Genomic DNA, 17264 nt, shown 5'->3' with positions numbered 1-17264 from the left:
AGGTTACTGGAGCTTTTATTTGCAAGTTATCCTGAGTGAACTGAGTTAGGTTGCAAATAGGTGAACTCCTGTTCTCACAGTGAATATGAACTTCTTGGCAGCTTTGTATTGCTGTTTCTTTTTTTCCAGGAAGTCTGCTTTCTGAGGACCAAGTCTGCAGTCAAGGAGAAGAAAAAGAGGGAGAAAGCACACTGGTTGATTGGCTGAAAAACTGTAATAAGGTACAAGTTCTAAGACAGATATGGCTATACAGAGAAACCCTATATTGGGGTGAGGGGAAAAGTCAGGGTGTGGTGAGGTAAAAATGTTTGAAATGTGCCATTATGAAACCATGATTAGAGTATATGGACATAGAATGAGTGTGAATACAGAGAAGCTTGGTCGTCTCTCTATTGAACAGTGGCAGTGCACAGAACTTGCAGCTCTCTCTAGGCATTGAGTTCTTACTCTGAGATGATTTGTGGGATATTAACTTGGTTGAAACAAGCTTGTGTGGGTGGTTTAGGATTTGATGACCTTTCAGGATGAGGCTGCGGATTTCACTCAAGAGGAGTGGAGTACAAAGGATCCAACTCAGAACAGCACACCTAGTGATGTGACGGTGGAGGATTACAAAAACCTGACCACCGTAGGTAAGTTATTCTCATATGATACTTCATTTGGGGCAGGCACATATATGTACTTAGTATGTTTAGAAACTATCAAATCCAGTGATAGAACAATGATAGCAGTTTCTCTTCTAATATGTTTAACATGTATGTTTAATGGGAGGGTACATCAAACTTCAGTGCCTCATATATGCTGTATAAGCTTCCTTACTGAGCTGCATGCTTAGCACACTGTAGGCTTTTCTTTTTTTCTTTTTTTTAGATTTAGGGTGGCAGTGATGTGCACCTTTAATTTCAGCACTCAGGAGGCAGAGGCAGGTGGATGTCTGAGTTCAAGGCCAGCTTGGTTTACAGAGTGAGTTCCAGGACAACCCAGGCCTACTCAGAGAAACCCTGTCTCAATAAACAAATAAAACCAGAAGAGATTCATTTTTATTTATTGTTTTGTGTGTGAGTGTGCAGGTGCACATGAGCCAGCAACGTACATGTGGAAGTCAGAGGACAACTCACTGGGAGTCAGTTCTCCACTCCCACCTTGTAGTATGAGGAAGGCTCATTCTCATTTTTGCCACTGTACTGCTGGTCAGTTCTTCTGTTTCTGCCTCATCTCTCATGATAAGACTGCTGAGGCTAGACTTACAGATAATGTACCATTGCCTTTGACTTTAATATTTGGTGTCTTAGTTTGCTTTCTGTTGCTGTGATAAAATCCTGAGTAAATAAGCAACTTGGGGAGGAAAAGGTTTATTTGGCTTACAGGTTATAATCCATTGTTGAGGGAAATTGAGGCAGAACCTGAAACCATGGAGGAACACTGTTTACTGACTTACTCCCTGACCAGCCTGGTCTACAAAGTGAGTCCAGGATAGCAGGCTACACAGAGAAACCCTTCCACCCCTACAAAAAAAAAAGAAAAAAAGAGAAACGTATGTTTTGTTCTTATCTCCACGTTTGATAAGTTGAATAGCACTTTTTAGTTCGTGTCTGTTCATTTTATGACTTTATTGGATTTGATGAACTATAATATTTATAAGTTAATGGCTTATTTATTGCCTAGCAAATATTGCTATGATTTATCAGAAATGTTAATATGAAATTGATTAGTATTTCAGTGGTCAGAGATCCTTGGAATCATGGGATTAAAGCTTTGTCTTTTTAGTCCTTTTGAAATAATTACTATTATTTTCTATTAGACTTACTGACCAAAAGCCAGGTTTGATTGTGCATGCTTGTAATCCCAGTAGGTTTGCAAATATGAGGGGCTAGCTTGGGCTACAGGACACCCTGTATTGAAAAAAAAATGCATTATAGGCCTGAACCATGGAAAAGTTTGTCATCTCTTTTATTAACACAACTTTGAGTGTAGGATGTCAGATAATTAAGAAACCCAGTACTTTGACTTGCTTGAAAGAAGAATTGGTGACCACACAGAGAGGAGTTGGTGAAGGTGAATGTTATTAAAGAACAACATTGACTAGTGGCATACATCATCAGCTTCCCTGTTTTTACTTTTTGTCTCCCAAAATTCTGTGATCTCATGAGATAGCATTTAATGTTTCAAGGTGATTATCTTTTGCTTTTGTGTTTTTTGTTTGTTTTTTTATTTTGTTTCGTTTTTGAGTCATTGTGTGGCCCTGACTGGCCTGGAATTCACTCTGTAGGCCAGGTTGATCTTGAACTCACAGAAATTCACTTGTTTCTGCTTCCTGGAGTGCCAAGTTCATTTGTGTGTTTGTGTGTGTGTTTGTTTGTTGGAAGGTAAGTGATAAAATATAGTCTCCAATTATATATCCTAGGATTTGCCTTGAATGCTTGCTCTTCCTTCCTTCTTTCCTTCCTTTTTTTTCTTTTTTAATTTTTTTATTATGGTGTAGCTTTAAATAGTTGATTCTCCAGCCTTAGATTTGTGTGTGCTGGTATTGCTGGTATGTACACCATGCTGTAGTTTCATGATATTTCTTCTTCTTTTTTTAAATCTCTGATAATATGTTTTTATTTTATTGCCATATATTAATTTTTGAAGAATTAATACTTTACAAATTTTCCTCTGAATCTTTAGTTTGCTCACCAGGTTTATTTAGAAAACCATGGAGATATCTTATACTTTTTTGCTATATTGTTTTGTTATTTAAACCTAATCTTATTTTGTGGGTTTAATTCCAGAATTGGAAAAGCAACTACAAACCAAAGATTTAGCACTAGAGCAGGAATTTTTGACAAGACATACCTTCATGGAGACAAAACAGGTGGTAAGTTCAAGGAAAAGTATATTTCCTATTTTATGCACTTAGCCAAGTTTGACAGTTTCGTTTTTATTATATAGGAAGTCATGGAGAGAAATGAGTTTCTTGGTAGAAGGAACAATCTCTTATCATATAATTTGAAGATGAGTATTAAGGGGATCCAAAGTTAATGTGAAACTGACCAAGAGGCACAGTTTCTCATAAGTAGACTTGCCCTTATAGCAAAACAAAACAGCAAACAAACATCCATGCCATTATTAAATTTCTAGTTGAATTTATCTGGAAAGACATGTGTCTTGTATAGGTGAGGGATTACCCTGAAAGTTATCTCAGTATTTTAGTAATCATGTATTTTAACTTCTATTAGTGATTAAGTATTTATTATTTTGTGTTTTGACAAATGATAAAGATGAGACTCTACATTTTAAAAGAAATAAATTTATTTATAATCACAAAACAAGTTTGAAATGTGCTTGGGAGTGTGCCACAACATAGGGGAGTAAGATGAATAGAGTTCCCTTTGTGGTTGTGGTGAGACAACTTTATTTGTAAGAGGTGTGGAAATCAATGAGTACAGATGGTCTACAGAGTGACTGTGGCTAAGATACAGTCTAGGAATATTGAGTCCTGAGATAGATTATGGGGGACCTTGGTCTCTTTTATAGCGTGGATGTTACTTCCTCATTCTTCAGTGAGCACAGGTGATGTTTACTTTGCTCAAGTTGGCGTTTATGTGATGGTTCAGGATGCAGTGACCTTTGAAGATGTGGCTGTAGACTTTACCCAGGAAGAATGGACTTCACTGGATCTAGTTCAGAGAAACCTGTACAGAGATGTAATGCTGGAGAACTACCAGAACCTGGCCACAGTAGGTAAGACTGCCATGTTTTTTTCTATCTTCATAAGAGAACAGAAATACTGTTCTAGAATGTGATTTTAGCTCAGAGAACACTGGGAAATAGCAGATTAAATCCCTTAACAATTTAATCCATCATGTTCGTCCTCAACTAAAGGTTATTAGAAGTACCAATATTACTATACCAATAATGTTATTTTGAGATTCTTCCTCTTTTTGATTTGTTTTTGTTTTGAGGACAGGCCTCACTCTATATACCACAGGCTAGCTTCAAGCGCTTGGCAATTTTCCTATCTCAGATTCTGAGAGCTGGGATAACAGATATGTGTTACTATACTTGGCTGTTGATACTTTAACAACCTTTATGAATCTGTTTCTAAAGATAAGAACTGGTGCTATCATTTTTCTCTTTAAGGATGAAGACCCGTGGCTAGGTATGTTTTTGTTATAGAATGCTTGTTTAGACATATAAGGCCTTGGGTTTGATCTGCATCCCTGAAGGGGTAGGGTGCAGTGACTTTATAACTTCATTACTTATATTAGATTTTATTGGAAGAAATGTTTTACTGCATTTTATTTTTTTAAAGCGTAGATTTTTTTTCATTAATAATGACGGCATTAGGAATTAATAGTATGTTTTAATTTATTGACAGTGGTGGAAGATTTAATTTAGGACCTTGTACAGTCTAGGCAAGTGCTCTATTACTGAACATTCTCAAGCATTTTTTGGTTACATGAGGCAGGTTTCATTTTGTTAGCCCTGTAGCCATGACTAGCCTGGAACTCTTGTTTCCTTGCCTTGTTAGCAATGGGATTACATCTATGCATAAACAGACTTGGTCTTCCCTAATGTTTTTTAACTGTGCATTTAGTTCTGAATGTAGATTTGATGGGTCATAGAAGATTTCTAGTCACCAAGAGCATAAATATTTGTATTCAAAGCTTTTTGTTAATAATTTTAAATCTTTCCTGAGAAATGTAGTTTTCTATCATTGGGGAATTTATGTGAACCTTTTCCATTAATGTATCTCTCTCTTTGTCTAGGAGGTCAGCTGTTCAAACCCAGCTTGATCTCTTGGTTGGAGCAAAAAGTAGAATTGACAGTAATGGAGCAAGGAATTCTCCAAGGTTGGTATTTGTTGAACACATTTCTTGTCATTGTCAAGTCGGAAGTGTCAAGTCGGAAGTGTATCTAGGGAACTGTTAGGAGACTGCCTTGATTCTGAAGGTTGAGGTCTTAGAGAAACACAATTTAATTTTCATAAAAAAAGCTAATGTATAGCATCTGTGATTCACCAGTTTTTTGTTTGCTTTCTCCTATTATTCTATATACCATCACATTTAATTTTAATAGAAAAAAATCTAAATTATTATAGCTATGATACCATATCCTGTGCTTGTCAAATTTTAGCCTTAGACATGTCTCTTCATTTACTGTTTAATGTATTTTAATATAAAAATACACAAGTGAAATTCTGGCCTGGAACTTGGCTTTATAGACCAGGCTGGCTTTGAACTTACAGAGATCTGCTTGCTTGTGGCTCCTAAAGGTTTGCTCCACCACTCCTGGCCAATCAAAATGGGGGTTTTGGCTGTTTTTAAAAATGTAGTCTTCTAGCCAGGTGGTGGTGGCACACACCTTTGATCCCAACACTTGGGAAGCAGAGGCAGGTGAATCTCTGTGAATTTGAGGCCAGCCTGGTCTACCGAGCAAGTTCCAGAACAGTCAGAGCTATACAGAGAAACTCTGTCTCAAAAAACCAAAAACTAAAAAACAAACCAAAAAACAAAAAAACCTTCTGTTTGTTGTATAAATCCTTTTATAAGCTTTTTGGTTTCACTTTAGAATGGGAAATGCACCTTAAGACAAAAAGGACAGCACCTCAGCAGGATATGTTTTCATCAGACATGTCAAATGGAATGCAACTGGTAAGACTCACAGAAATGAAATTTACTTTTATGTTTATGGGTGCTTTGCCTGCATATATGTCTTTGTACCATGTGCATTTCTGGTGTCCTTGGAGAACAGATGAGGACATCTGATTCTCTGGAGCTAGAGTTATAGACAATCGAGAGGTGCCATATGGGTGCTTGGAAACTAACCTGGGTCCTTTAGAAGAGCAGCAAGTGCTCTTAACCTCTGAGCCATCTCTTCTACCTCAGGATATTTCTTTTTTTTAAATACTTTCATTTGAGAATATCTCGTATAATGTATTTTGATAATATTCAACTCCTACTTCTCCTAACTCCTCGAAGATCCACCGCCACCTCTCTGTCTCTCCCAACTTCACGTTCTCTTTTAGAGTAAATAATCTATCAACTTGAATTTTTGCTAAGCAAACCGTTCCTTGGTGTACGTAGGGCCATTAGAGCATGGTTGATCTACTAGGAGCCGTATTCCTAAACCGTACCTTTTTCTCCCAGAACTCATCAGTTGTCCTTAGCTCCTTAGTCAGGGGTTGGGGGAAACAAGGATCCTAGTGTTCAAGGTCAGGAAAGATTATGGATTTGCTAATAAAAATAGATAAAATGAAAGATATTTGAGAGAATAGCTGTTATAGGCAAGGGAACTCTTTTATTTTTCCCTCCTTTTCTTAATTTTTTTTCTTTTTCGTTTTCTTTTTTTCTTCTTTTTTTCAGAGAGGGGCTCACTATCACTCAAGGTAGCCTTCACTTGTGACGCTTTTGCTGGAGCCTTCAGAGTTCTGGGACTACAGTAGTACTTTATGTACTCTGCATAAAGTGATGCCCCAAATGTATTGTGAAGTTTAGTTTATCAGAATTTCCACAATTATATGTTCTTGTACAAGCCTGAAAAATCTTAATCATGTTTTTACCCTTTATCAATAGGAAAGAGAACACAATGGAGGGGAGCTTGCTGACTCCCTAAAAGTCGGAAGAGTTTTCAGTGAAGATTCTTGCCCTCAGACTGATGTTAGTACTCCAGATACAGAGAACGCATCACCATGTAATTTGTATGAAAAAGACTTTGTACTACCACTTAAAGAAACTTCTACTACTGAAGAGAACATTTTTCAATTGAACCAGTGTGTAAAACCTTTCACTTTGACACCAGATGATTCCAAGAGAATGTGCCCTCTGGAAAAATCCATTGAATGCAGTGACTGTGGGAAAACTCTTGCTAATCAGTTAGAGTTTCAGGCACATAGTTCTTCTCATAGTGAAAAGAATCTCCACAAATCAGAGCAGTGTGGGCAAGCTCCTACTCATCCTATAAGCCATGATGGGCATGTTGTAATTCCCACTGAAAAAAAATACTACGAATGTAAGAAATGTGAAAAATTTTTTACGCATCCTCTATACCTTAATATCCATATGCAAAGCCACACCGTGGAGAAACCCTATGACTGTAAGGAATGTGGGAAAGCCTTCGCTGAGCGCTCAAGCTTAATTGTACATCTACGACAACACACTCGAGAGAAGTCTTACGAGTGTAAGGAATGTGGGAAAACCTTTATTCAACCCTCACGCCTTACAGAACATATGAGAAGTCATACCGGGGAGAAACCGTATCAGTGCGACCAGTGTGGGAATGCCTTTGCATCTTCCTCTTATCTTACTACACATTTGAGAACTCATACTGGAGAGAAGCCTTTTGAGTGTAACATTTGTGGGAAGGCATTTACACGTTCCTCTTACCTGCTAGGTCACATACGAACTCACACAGGTGAAAAGCCCTATGAATGTAAAGTATGTGGGAAAGCGTTTAGTGGCCGTTCTTGGCTTACAATACATTTACGAAAACATACTGGAGAGAGGCCCTATCCATGTACAGAATGTGAGAAAGCCTTCACCAGCTTTGCTCAACTAACTGAACATATAAAAACTCACACTGGTGAGAAGCCCTTTCGTTGTAAGGTATGTGCAAGGACCTTTAGAAATTCCTCATGCCTTAAAACCCACTTTAGAATTCACACTGGAATAAAACCATATAAATGTAATTACTGTGGAAAAGACTTCACTGCACGTTCAGGCCTTACTAAGCATGTACTGATTCACAATGGTGAGAAGCCCTATGAGTGCAAGGAATGTGGGAAAGCCTTCAGTACATCCTCTGGCCTTGTTGAACACATAAGAATCCATACAGGAGAGAAGCCCTTTGAATGTTATCAATGTGGGAAAGCCTTGGCTCATTCCTCATCTCTTGTTGGACATTTACGTACTCACACTGGAGAGAAACCTTTTGAGTGTAATCAGTGTGACAAAACATTTACACGATCTTCTTATCTTCGTATTCATATGCGAACTCACACCGGAGAGAAACCATATGAATGTAAAGAGTGTGGGAAAACTTTTCCTGAACGCTCATGCCTTACTAAGCACATAAGAACACATACTGGTGAAAGGCCCTATGAATGTAAGGAATGTGGGAAAGGCTTCATTAGCTTTGCTCAACTTACTGTACACATAAAAACTCACAGCTCAGAGAGACCTTTTCAGTGTAAGGTGTGCACAAAATCCTTTAGAAACTCTTCATCCCTTGAGACCCACTTTCGAATTCACACTGGAGTAAAACCCTATAAATGCACTTACTGTGGGAAAGACTTCACTGCTCGTTCAGGCCTTACTATACATTTACGAAATCACACTGGGGAGAAGTCGTATGCATGCCAAGAATGTGGAAAAGCCTTTAGTACTTCCTCAGGCCTTATTGCACATATACGAAGTCACAAAGGAGAGAAACCCTTTGAATGTGACCACTGTGGGAAAGCCTTTGCTTCTTCCTCTTACCTTAATGTGCATTTGAAAATTCACACTGGAGAAAAGCCCTTTCAGTGTACAGTATGTGGGAAAACATTTACATGTTCTTCTTACCTTCCTGTTCACATGCGAACTCACACTGGAGAGAAGCCTTTTCAGTGTATAATATGTGGAAAGTCATTTTTGTGGTCCTCCTACCTTCGAGTTCACATGCGAATTCACACTGGAGAGAAACCCTATGTATGTCAGTACTGTGGAAAAGCCTTTACAGAACACTCGGGCCTTAACAAACATTTGCGAAAACATACAGGAGAGAAACCATATGAATATAAGGAATGCAGTGAAGCCTTCACTACTTCTGCTGATGCTAATGAACATGAAAATCCCCAATGGGGGGAGAACCTTTGAATGTAAGGAATTAAGATAATTGTTCTGGAAGCCCTTGACTCCTCCTTTGGAATCAGAAGTCACAGTTTATACAAGTCTTATTAATACAATAAGTAATGTATAAAAACATTCAGTTGAGTAAAGACAACTCATTCTGAGGATGCTCTGGGTTGAAGGGTTGTGGGAGAGACCAGCATCTCACGGTGTATGAACTCACTTGAGGTTTGTAGTATAGGGAACAAAACCCTCTGGTGTTTCCATGTATGTTGATGCAAGACGTAGCAGTGTGTCACAGATTTTCACTTGCTCTGTTCACTTATGATCTCCAGAAAAATCTTACTAAAGTTTGGGAGGTAACTTTATATTGACTTTATGTGATATTTACAGACTGCACACAAAACTACATGTGTAATAGGGGATTTGCTTCAGTGTCCTGAAGTCTTGGATGGCAACACATGGATTTTCTGGGTGCTTCTAGATGAACTTTTGACTATTTCTACGTTTGTATATTTTTATGACTTCAATTATGTTTTTAAATTCCATATGGGATTTCCTTTTTAAGCTATTCCTGTTTGATATGATTGAAACTGTTGTTTATGCCTAGTGTTTATTATATGTCTCATATCAGCATTGTGAATGAACACAAACTCCCTGCTCACTACTTGTTAGTTTATTTTTTGTCATGTATTCTTGCACTGTTTCTTTCCTCTTTGTTATCCACCTCACACCCCTTTTAAAAAAAAGCCACAAAGTCTCACTTTGTGGCTTAGGCTAGTATGAATCATGTAGTCTAGACTGATGTCTAGCTCATGGCAGTCCTGGCCTAGCCTCCTGAGTGCTTAGATTACAGGTGCAAGCCACCATTATCATCTTTGTACTGTCTTAAATGCTGTCTTTGCTAGCACTGAAATCACCATGTTTTACATAGTACTCATATACTTAACAAGTAGGTTTGGATCTGACCAATACAATCCTTTTCTCTGAGTTCCAAATCTCTGGTAGACATTATTCCATTTTCTGATTGGAGTTCAGCTTTTCTTTAGCCTCTACTTGTTAGGTCATGTAGTATCTGTATTAACTCTTATCCTTTTTTATTTTTGTGGCAGGGTCTTGCCGTAGCTCAAATTGACCTCAAACTCCTAACCTTTCTGCCTCAGATTTTACTGCTGGAGTTACAGGCATGTGCCAACATGTCTAGCTGTTTCTATGGCTTATATCAATTTACATGAGGTTCTCAAGGTGGAACCTTGTTATGGTCAGTTATTTTAAGTCACTTAGTTTTCCTTTCATTTGTGTATGGATACTTAGTTTCCATACCTTGGCTGTTAGGAGTATTGCTACATTGAATATGGGTGTAGTTATCTATCTCTTTAAATTGATGATCTTATGTTCTCAGATACAGTCCTAAAAGTGTGTTTGTTACAGGAATGATAAGTGTTAATTCAGTGTGACTGTATTATTTTTTAATCACTATCCATTTATGTTAAGTACATAGCCTTTTAATTACCTTTTTACTTTTCTGCCATTTAAAAATGTGACATAGTATTTTCATAGTTTTGATTTGCTTTTTCTAATCTATAAGCCATTTGTATGTCTTTGCTAAAATATTGATTTCAGTTATTTATCAATTTTAAAATCAAGATATGTGTATTTTGCTGTGACCCACTGTAATATATATATGGTTTACAGGTATTTTTTCCATCTGTGTACATGCCATTTCAGATTTTTTTGCTGTTTTGTAAAATCTTTAATTTGATATCCCCTAATTATTTATTTTTGCTTTTAATGCTCATGCTTTTCTGTCTGTTCTAAAATTTTTTGCTAGTATGTCTGGAAGCATTCTTCCTGGACTTTTATTGTGTTACAGTTTTAGGTTTTGCTTTCTGGGTTTTGTTTGAGTTGATCTTACTGTGTAATCCAAGATAGCATGGAACTCACTGTGTAGACCAGGGTGATCTTAAACTTTTAGCAGTATTTCTTCCACAGGCCTCCTGAGTGCTGAGATTTTGGGTTTGAGCCAGCCTACCCCACCTAACTGTATTTCCTTTACTATTATTTAATTCTGTTTTCATATACGCACACACATGCATACATACACATTCTTACACAACACAGTGTATGAGCACTTATTTTACATGCATATGCATTTTTCTCAGTCTCATATTTGTGTAACTATCTTTTTTATGTTATGATAGTTTTTGAAAATTTGCTCATAAGCATTTTTTATTGTCTCTGTTTTGGTGCTAGGAATTGAACTTGTGTCTCATGAGTGCTCAGCACGAGTTCTACCATCAAGCTATAGTTCTAAACTCATTGTTGAAATTATATTGACTGTAAAGGTGTTTTTTTGTTGTTGTTTGTTTTGTTTGTTTTTGAGATAATTTCTCTGTATAGCTCTGGCTGTTCTGGAACCTGCTATGTAGACCAGGTTAGCCTCAAATTCACAGAGGTCCACCTGTCCCTGCTTCCCAGAGTGCTGGGATTAAAGGTATGTGCTCCTACACCTAGCCATTATTACACATTTATTTCTAAACAATTTGTTATGTTGTTTGTATCACCATTTAACTGATTTCTACCTATGTAATGGGTTTTGTTTGTTTTGTTCTTGCTCCTTGAGACAAGGTCTCTAAGAGTTTAGACTGGCTTTGAAATTAACTAATGGTCAAGAATGATTTTGGACCTCTCATCTTCTTGCCTCTAGCCCTCCAGTGCAAGAAATATGGGCATGCACTACCACACTCTTTATTTTCTGCAGTGCTTGAGTATCAGTCTTCATGCCAAGTAAACTCTACCAACTGAGCTTCCTCCAGCCTTGTAATACATTGTTAAACTTAAATTTTTTTATTTATTTAAATCTTTGGTTTATCTGAAAGGTTTTCGTTTCTTATGCTTTCTGAAATTTTTTATAAGCCTGTGAAAAAATGTCATTAGAATTATTAATACAATCGCAATAAATCTACAAAGCTCTTTGGGTAGGATGAACATTTTAACAATGGTAATTCTCTCAGTGTGCATGGGATACCTTGACATTTGTTCATAGTGGTTTAGATTTTTCCTGTCTAATTTTATTCTCTATTGTTTTATGTAGTATAATTTTTTTATGTTGACACCCAGTCACCTCAAACAGTTTTACTTTTCTTACTGGGGTGACTTTTTCCTTTCTTATCCTAATTGCTTTAGCTAGGCTTTTCGCTGAATAAACAAAGGAAAGGTAGGTTAGGTATGCCTATCTTTGACAAGTTTGAGGTTTGTAACACTGAATGATAACTGCATTTGGTTTTTTTTTTTTAACTTTTTTTAACTTTATTTTTTATTAATTACACTTTATTCATTTTGTATCCCCTGCATTTGGTTTTTATGTACTGCCATTATGATTAAGTACATTTCTATCTAATTTATTGACTGTTTTCTCCATCATCTGATATCCTGTGTTGTTACATGATTCTATACGTGTTCTGCAATACAGATTTTCATTTTTGTTCATTTAGTGTATCACATTTATTTCCATAAACCATCTTTCCACCCCACTGATAAGTCATTATTGATCACAGTTTGTGTGATCTTTTTAAAAGTTACTTTTATGAAGTGACCAGGAGATTGAAATTGTCTTAATAAATAATTTTTTATCATTTATTTTTGAGACAGGGTCTTGCTATATAGTCCAGGCTTGGCCTTGAACTTATCATTTAACCTAAACTAACCCCAAACTAATGATCCTCCCGCACTAACTCTCAAGTGTTGTAGCTTCAGTAATAGCCCGTTGTGCCTGGCTGTTAATGTTCAGAAAGACTTTGCTGTTTCGCCAATAAGTGACTCATTCATTAGAGCTTAAACAGAGTGAAAAAGAGATAAGATGGTTAACTTCTATTGTAAGGGTATCATGGTTGTAAAGAGATCCTAGAAATAGAATACTCAAGTGTGGAAAGCAAATGTTAATATATATGTAGAAAGAAATAGCATAATGAAAACAAGATCATTTCAGTATTCTTGGACATATAATTTTGAGTTTGTTTTTTTAATTTATTTTATGTATGAGTGCTCAATTTGCATGTACACTTGCATGCCAGAAGAGGGCATCAGATTCTAGTATAGATGGTTATGCGCCACCATGTGGTTTCTGGGAATAGAACTCAGGACCTCTGGAAGGGCAGACAATGCTCTAAACCAGTGAGCCATCTCTCCAGCCCCAACACTGAGTCTTAAAATCACTAAGGAAACTATACTTGAACTAGACTTGAGACCAAGTAGATCTAATAATTCTATACTTAACATTCTATATAAGAGCCAGAGAATACTTTGTATTAATTTCACAGGTACATTATGAGAAATTTCACAGTAGACTTAATCAAGCTTTACACTTTTAAAATACACAGGATTGAGTTTATGTAGTTTTTGGGAGAGGGTCTCATTGTGCAGTCTAGATGACCTCCAGCTTAACCATTCTGTCTCAAAGATAAAATGCTACATTGTATTTTATTTTATTTTTATATTACATTTATTTATTTGGAGTGGGGGTGCACAGTATGTTTTTGGAGATCAGAGGACAACTCAGGAATTGGCTTTCTCCTTCCACTTTGTAGATCCTGGGAATTGAACTCAGGTGGTTGGGCACCTTTGCTTCCTGAGCCAACTTGCTGGACTACATAGTTTTATATTTGATATGAAAACACCTAATGTCTTAGCAAATTAGAAAATGTGTAGTTGCATAGAAGTGGATTTTATATGTATCTCAGTGAATGGTGACTGATGTGGCAGGGACTTGGAGTAGGACCAGGAAAGCCTGTGTTAAGCTTCACAGAGTCTTGGTTTGTCAGGAAATAAAACGGGCCATTTTACCAACATCTAATGTCTTAGCCAGTTTTCAGTGTACAATATATTCTTGTTCGCTGTTGTTATAATGGTGACATAACAAAGTGTATACTTTTAAACGGTTGTCTCCTTATTTCTCCTAAACCTTAATCACTGGTAGCCACTGTTGTAGTTTAGTTCTGTGCCTTCATTTTTTTTTTTTTTTTTTTCAAATTCCAGGTATGAGACAATGCAGAGGTTGGGTGTGTGTGTGTTGCAGGTATATGCCTGGTGGCCAAGAAGATCAGAAGAGGGTATCGGGTTTTCTGAGTCTGGAGTTACAGACACTTAGGAGCCTCCATGTGGCTACTGGGAATTGAACCCATTTGCTCTGTAAGAGTAGCCAGAGGAGTATATTTGAAGCCAACTTGAATTTTGTTTGAAACCAGTTTGGTTTGAAAGTGCATTGTTCCCTCCAAGCCTATGTGCTTGGACATGTCTCCCCCAGCTGGTGGTACTTGTTTTTGTGGGTAGGGAGTGGTCTTTGAAGGTTGTACCTGCCAATAGGTTTGGCCCACTTCTCTACTTAAGGTCTGCGAAGATGTGAGCAATGTGCACCACAAGCTCCTGCTCCCACAAAGCTACTCTGGCCACCATGCCTTTCCTGACATGGTCGATTTCGCCCTCTGAATTGATGACGTCAAACCTGTCGGGAGTTTTGACAAGTAATACAGAACCCACAGCACTTTAACTGATGAACCATCTCTCCAGCTTCTCTTTTTATATACTTACTGGCCACTTGGCTGTTTTAGGAAAGTGTCTAGGTTTCTTTCATGTTAGGGTCTCATGTATTCCAGAATGTCCTCAAACTTGGGTATGTGGTCAAGAATTACCCTGAACTTTCAGTCTTGTCTCTGCTCCCAATTGAACCTGGAGCTTTACGCATGTGATAGGCAAGAACATTATTTTCAGAGCTACATTGGCATTTTCAGATATGTATATAATGTACTTTGCTCATATTCATACACACCTTTGCCTTACGTTGTCTTATTCTGATCTCCTTCTAAAGCTCCATCTTCTCTATTTTCATGTCTTTTTTATTCTATGCACGAGAGAAAATAATTATTTGTCACTCTGAATCTGGCTCACTTAATAAGCTTTTTAGTTCCATTACTTTCCCTACAAATTATCCAGTTTTTTTTTCTTTATGACTAAATAAAGCTCCATTCTGTGTGTCATTTTTTCATTTCATTATTGTGTGTGCCCCCCATGTGTTTGGATGTCCAAGGGGGTTGAAGAAGACATTGAATCTCCTAGAGTTGTAGTTACAGGTTGTGAGCAACCCAGCAATGGTGCTGGGAACCAAACTCTGCTCCTCTGCAAGTGCAGTCTTAGCTGCTGGGCCATCTCTCAATCCATTTTTTTTTTTCCCCTTTGAGACAGGGTTATCTGGCTGTCCTGGAAACTCTGTAAACCAGGCTAGCCTTGAACTCAAGAGTTCAGTCTTCTGCCTTCTGAGTGCTGTGATTAAAGGCACATGTTACCACTGCCAGGCTCTCAATCCATTTATTAACACCTTGGCTGAGTTTTTAACTTTGCTACTTGTAGTGGTACTGTTAATGTGTATGTACAGACGTATTATGTGCTGACTTGGTTCTCTGGTATAAACCCAGCTGAACACATCGGTTTAGAGTCATGAAGGATGCAGGAGTAAAGGGTTGAGTCTTCCTCTCTGAATAAGGAAAGCCATGGAAGCCAGGTGTTTGGCAAAGGAGTTATATGGAGGCCCGAAGAGGCCGTTGTCTGAAGCTGTCTGTGTAAGTGAAGCCTGGATTGTGTTAGAGACCTCAGGGTTTTGGAGATGCCAGAGCCATAGAATATCTTTTGAGGAGAGTTGCACATGGAATGGAACCAGCTCAAGAAAGGTATATTTGCAGTCAACAAAGTTCCAAGGATTGGGGAATCCAAAGACCCATCCATCATAGGACATAGAGCTGTGGGATTTGAGATTGCCCTGCTAGGTTTCAGTTTTCTTTGATTAATGTTTCCCCACTATGCCTCCTTTCCTCCCTTTTGGAATAGTATTTCATAGTCTATGCCATTGCATATTGGAAGTATTTTTTTTTTTTTTAATTTACAGGAGAAAGCCTTGTGGGGGCTTTTGAAGTTGGGTTAAGTGTATTTTTACATTATGAGACAGCTCCAAACCTTTAGGAGTTAGGGAGTGGAGTGTGGTGGTTTGAATGAAAATGGCCACGATAGGCTCATATATTTGAGTACTTGGTTCTCTAGCAGGTGGAGCTGTATGGGGAAGGATTAGGAGGTATGGCCTTGTTGGATGAGTTGTCTCACTTTGGAGGGCTTTGAGCTTTTAAAATCCCATGCCAGGCCCAGTCTTTATGCCATGTGGTTGTCTTAATATGTAAGCTTTCCAGCTCCAGTGCCATGCCTACCTACCTGCCACCACCATGCTCTGTGCCATGATAGTTATATATTCAACCTCTGAAACTGTTAAGTAAAGCTCAGAATTAAATGCTTTTAAAAGTTGTCTTGGTCATGGTGTTTCTTCACAGCAATAGAAAAGTAACTTAAAAGACAAGATAAACACTTTCTCTCTGCCTCTCACCCCTCCCCCCCAATTAAAAATGGACAAGGTTAGAGTAGACATTTCATCTTCATCTCATACACAAAACCAGCCAGGTTGTGCACCATCTTTGATCCCAGCACTGAGAGAGGCAGAGACCGGGAGGTCGGGCTTGACAAAACGAATTCAAGGAAACCCAAAAGTCTTTGCTGATAGCAAGTGTTCTGTTTGCAGACACTGTCAAAGACTGCATGAACAAGATGTTCATGGGCAGCAGCTAAGACACTTCACAAGAATGAGCTCCGCAATGTAGCTATTCCTATCGTTTTAGTGGGTGCTGGGGATTCCAGGCCTTTATTCTTTCAGAGCAAGCATTCCTGTCATTGAGCGGCCCCAGACCCTGATAATTATTTTTTGTTTAATAATTGTTCTTTGAGACAGGTTCTCACTAGGCCTGGCTGGCTTGGAGCTCACTGTGTGGGCAAGCCTGGCCTTGAACTCCAGAGAGATCTGCCAATCTCTGCCTCTCTAATCCTGGTATTAAAGGCCACATGCCTGGCCTAAATTATCGACTACAACTTTACTAACATCATAAAAGGGCACCCCCCCCCAAGGAAGTGTTCAAAAAATATTACTAGAAAAAAAATCTACACTCCTGTGTAATGAGATTTGCCTAGCACCGATATGTATATTCGAAGACACCCCCTCTCCCCCAATTTACAGGGGAGAATAGGTTCTGGACCTTATCTCAAACAGCCAGTTTTTGGAGGACAAGTGGCATTATAAGATCAACTATTTCAAGATAGTAAGCTGCCTTGTTAAAATGTCTTAAGTATAACCCACTCAGTGGGTTATATTTGTCTTAAAACTGCGATGGAAGGCGCCCCAACCATCCCCCCCGGGGGGGGAGGGACATTCTTTTCTGCTCTCTGATAATTTGCTTATTCTCTGTTCAGAGTATGTTACTTTGTTTTTAATTGCATCGCTTTATATCCATTTTTGTATGTGTATGTGTGGTCAGAAGACGAGTTAGTATGTAGGTGGTTTTAAATTGCAGTGAAAATGCAGGCTCGGGG

At 38.1% G+C, this 17264-nt stretch overlaps 1 protein-coding gene across 2 annotated transcripts in view; it reads left to right on the top strand.

The window, feature by feature from the left end:
• LOC110557848 (zinc finger protein 26) overlaps positions 1-16152 on the top strand; it is a 28722-nt gene extending 12570 nt beyond the window's left edge. For both annotated transcript variants that reach the window (XM_021652470.2, XM_060369848.1), the window contains exons 4-10: positions 130-221; positions 524-632; positions 2772-2857; positions 3597-3723; positions 4752-4835; positions 5554-5636; positions 6558-16152. In XM_021652470.2, the coding sequence (XP_021508145.1) occupies positions 130-221; positions 524-632; positions 2772-2857; positions 3597-3723; positions 4752-4835; positions 5554-5636; positions 6558-8837 (2861 nt within the window). In that variant the 3' untranslated portion in view covers positions 8838-16152. The remainder of the gene's footprint in view (positions 1-129; positions 222-523; positions 633-2771; positions 2858-3596; positions 3724-4751; positions 4836-5553; positions 5637-6557) is intronic.
• The last annotated feature ends 1112 nt before the right edge of the window (positions 16153-17264 follow it).

The sequence above is a fragment of the Meriones unguiculatus genome, chromosome 1, assembly GCF_030254825.1.
Source record: "Meriones unguiculatus strain TT.TT164.6M chromosome 1, Bangor_MerUng_6.1, whole genome shotgun sequence".
Taxonomy (NCBI): domain Eukaryota; kingdom Metazoa; phylum Chordata; class Mammalia; order Rodentia; family Muridae; genus Meriones; species Meriones unguiculatus.
The sequence above is the reverse complement of the archived record's forward strand: the minus strand, read 5'-3'. Positions and strand labels throughout refer to the sequence as shown.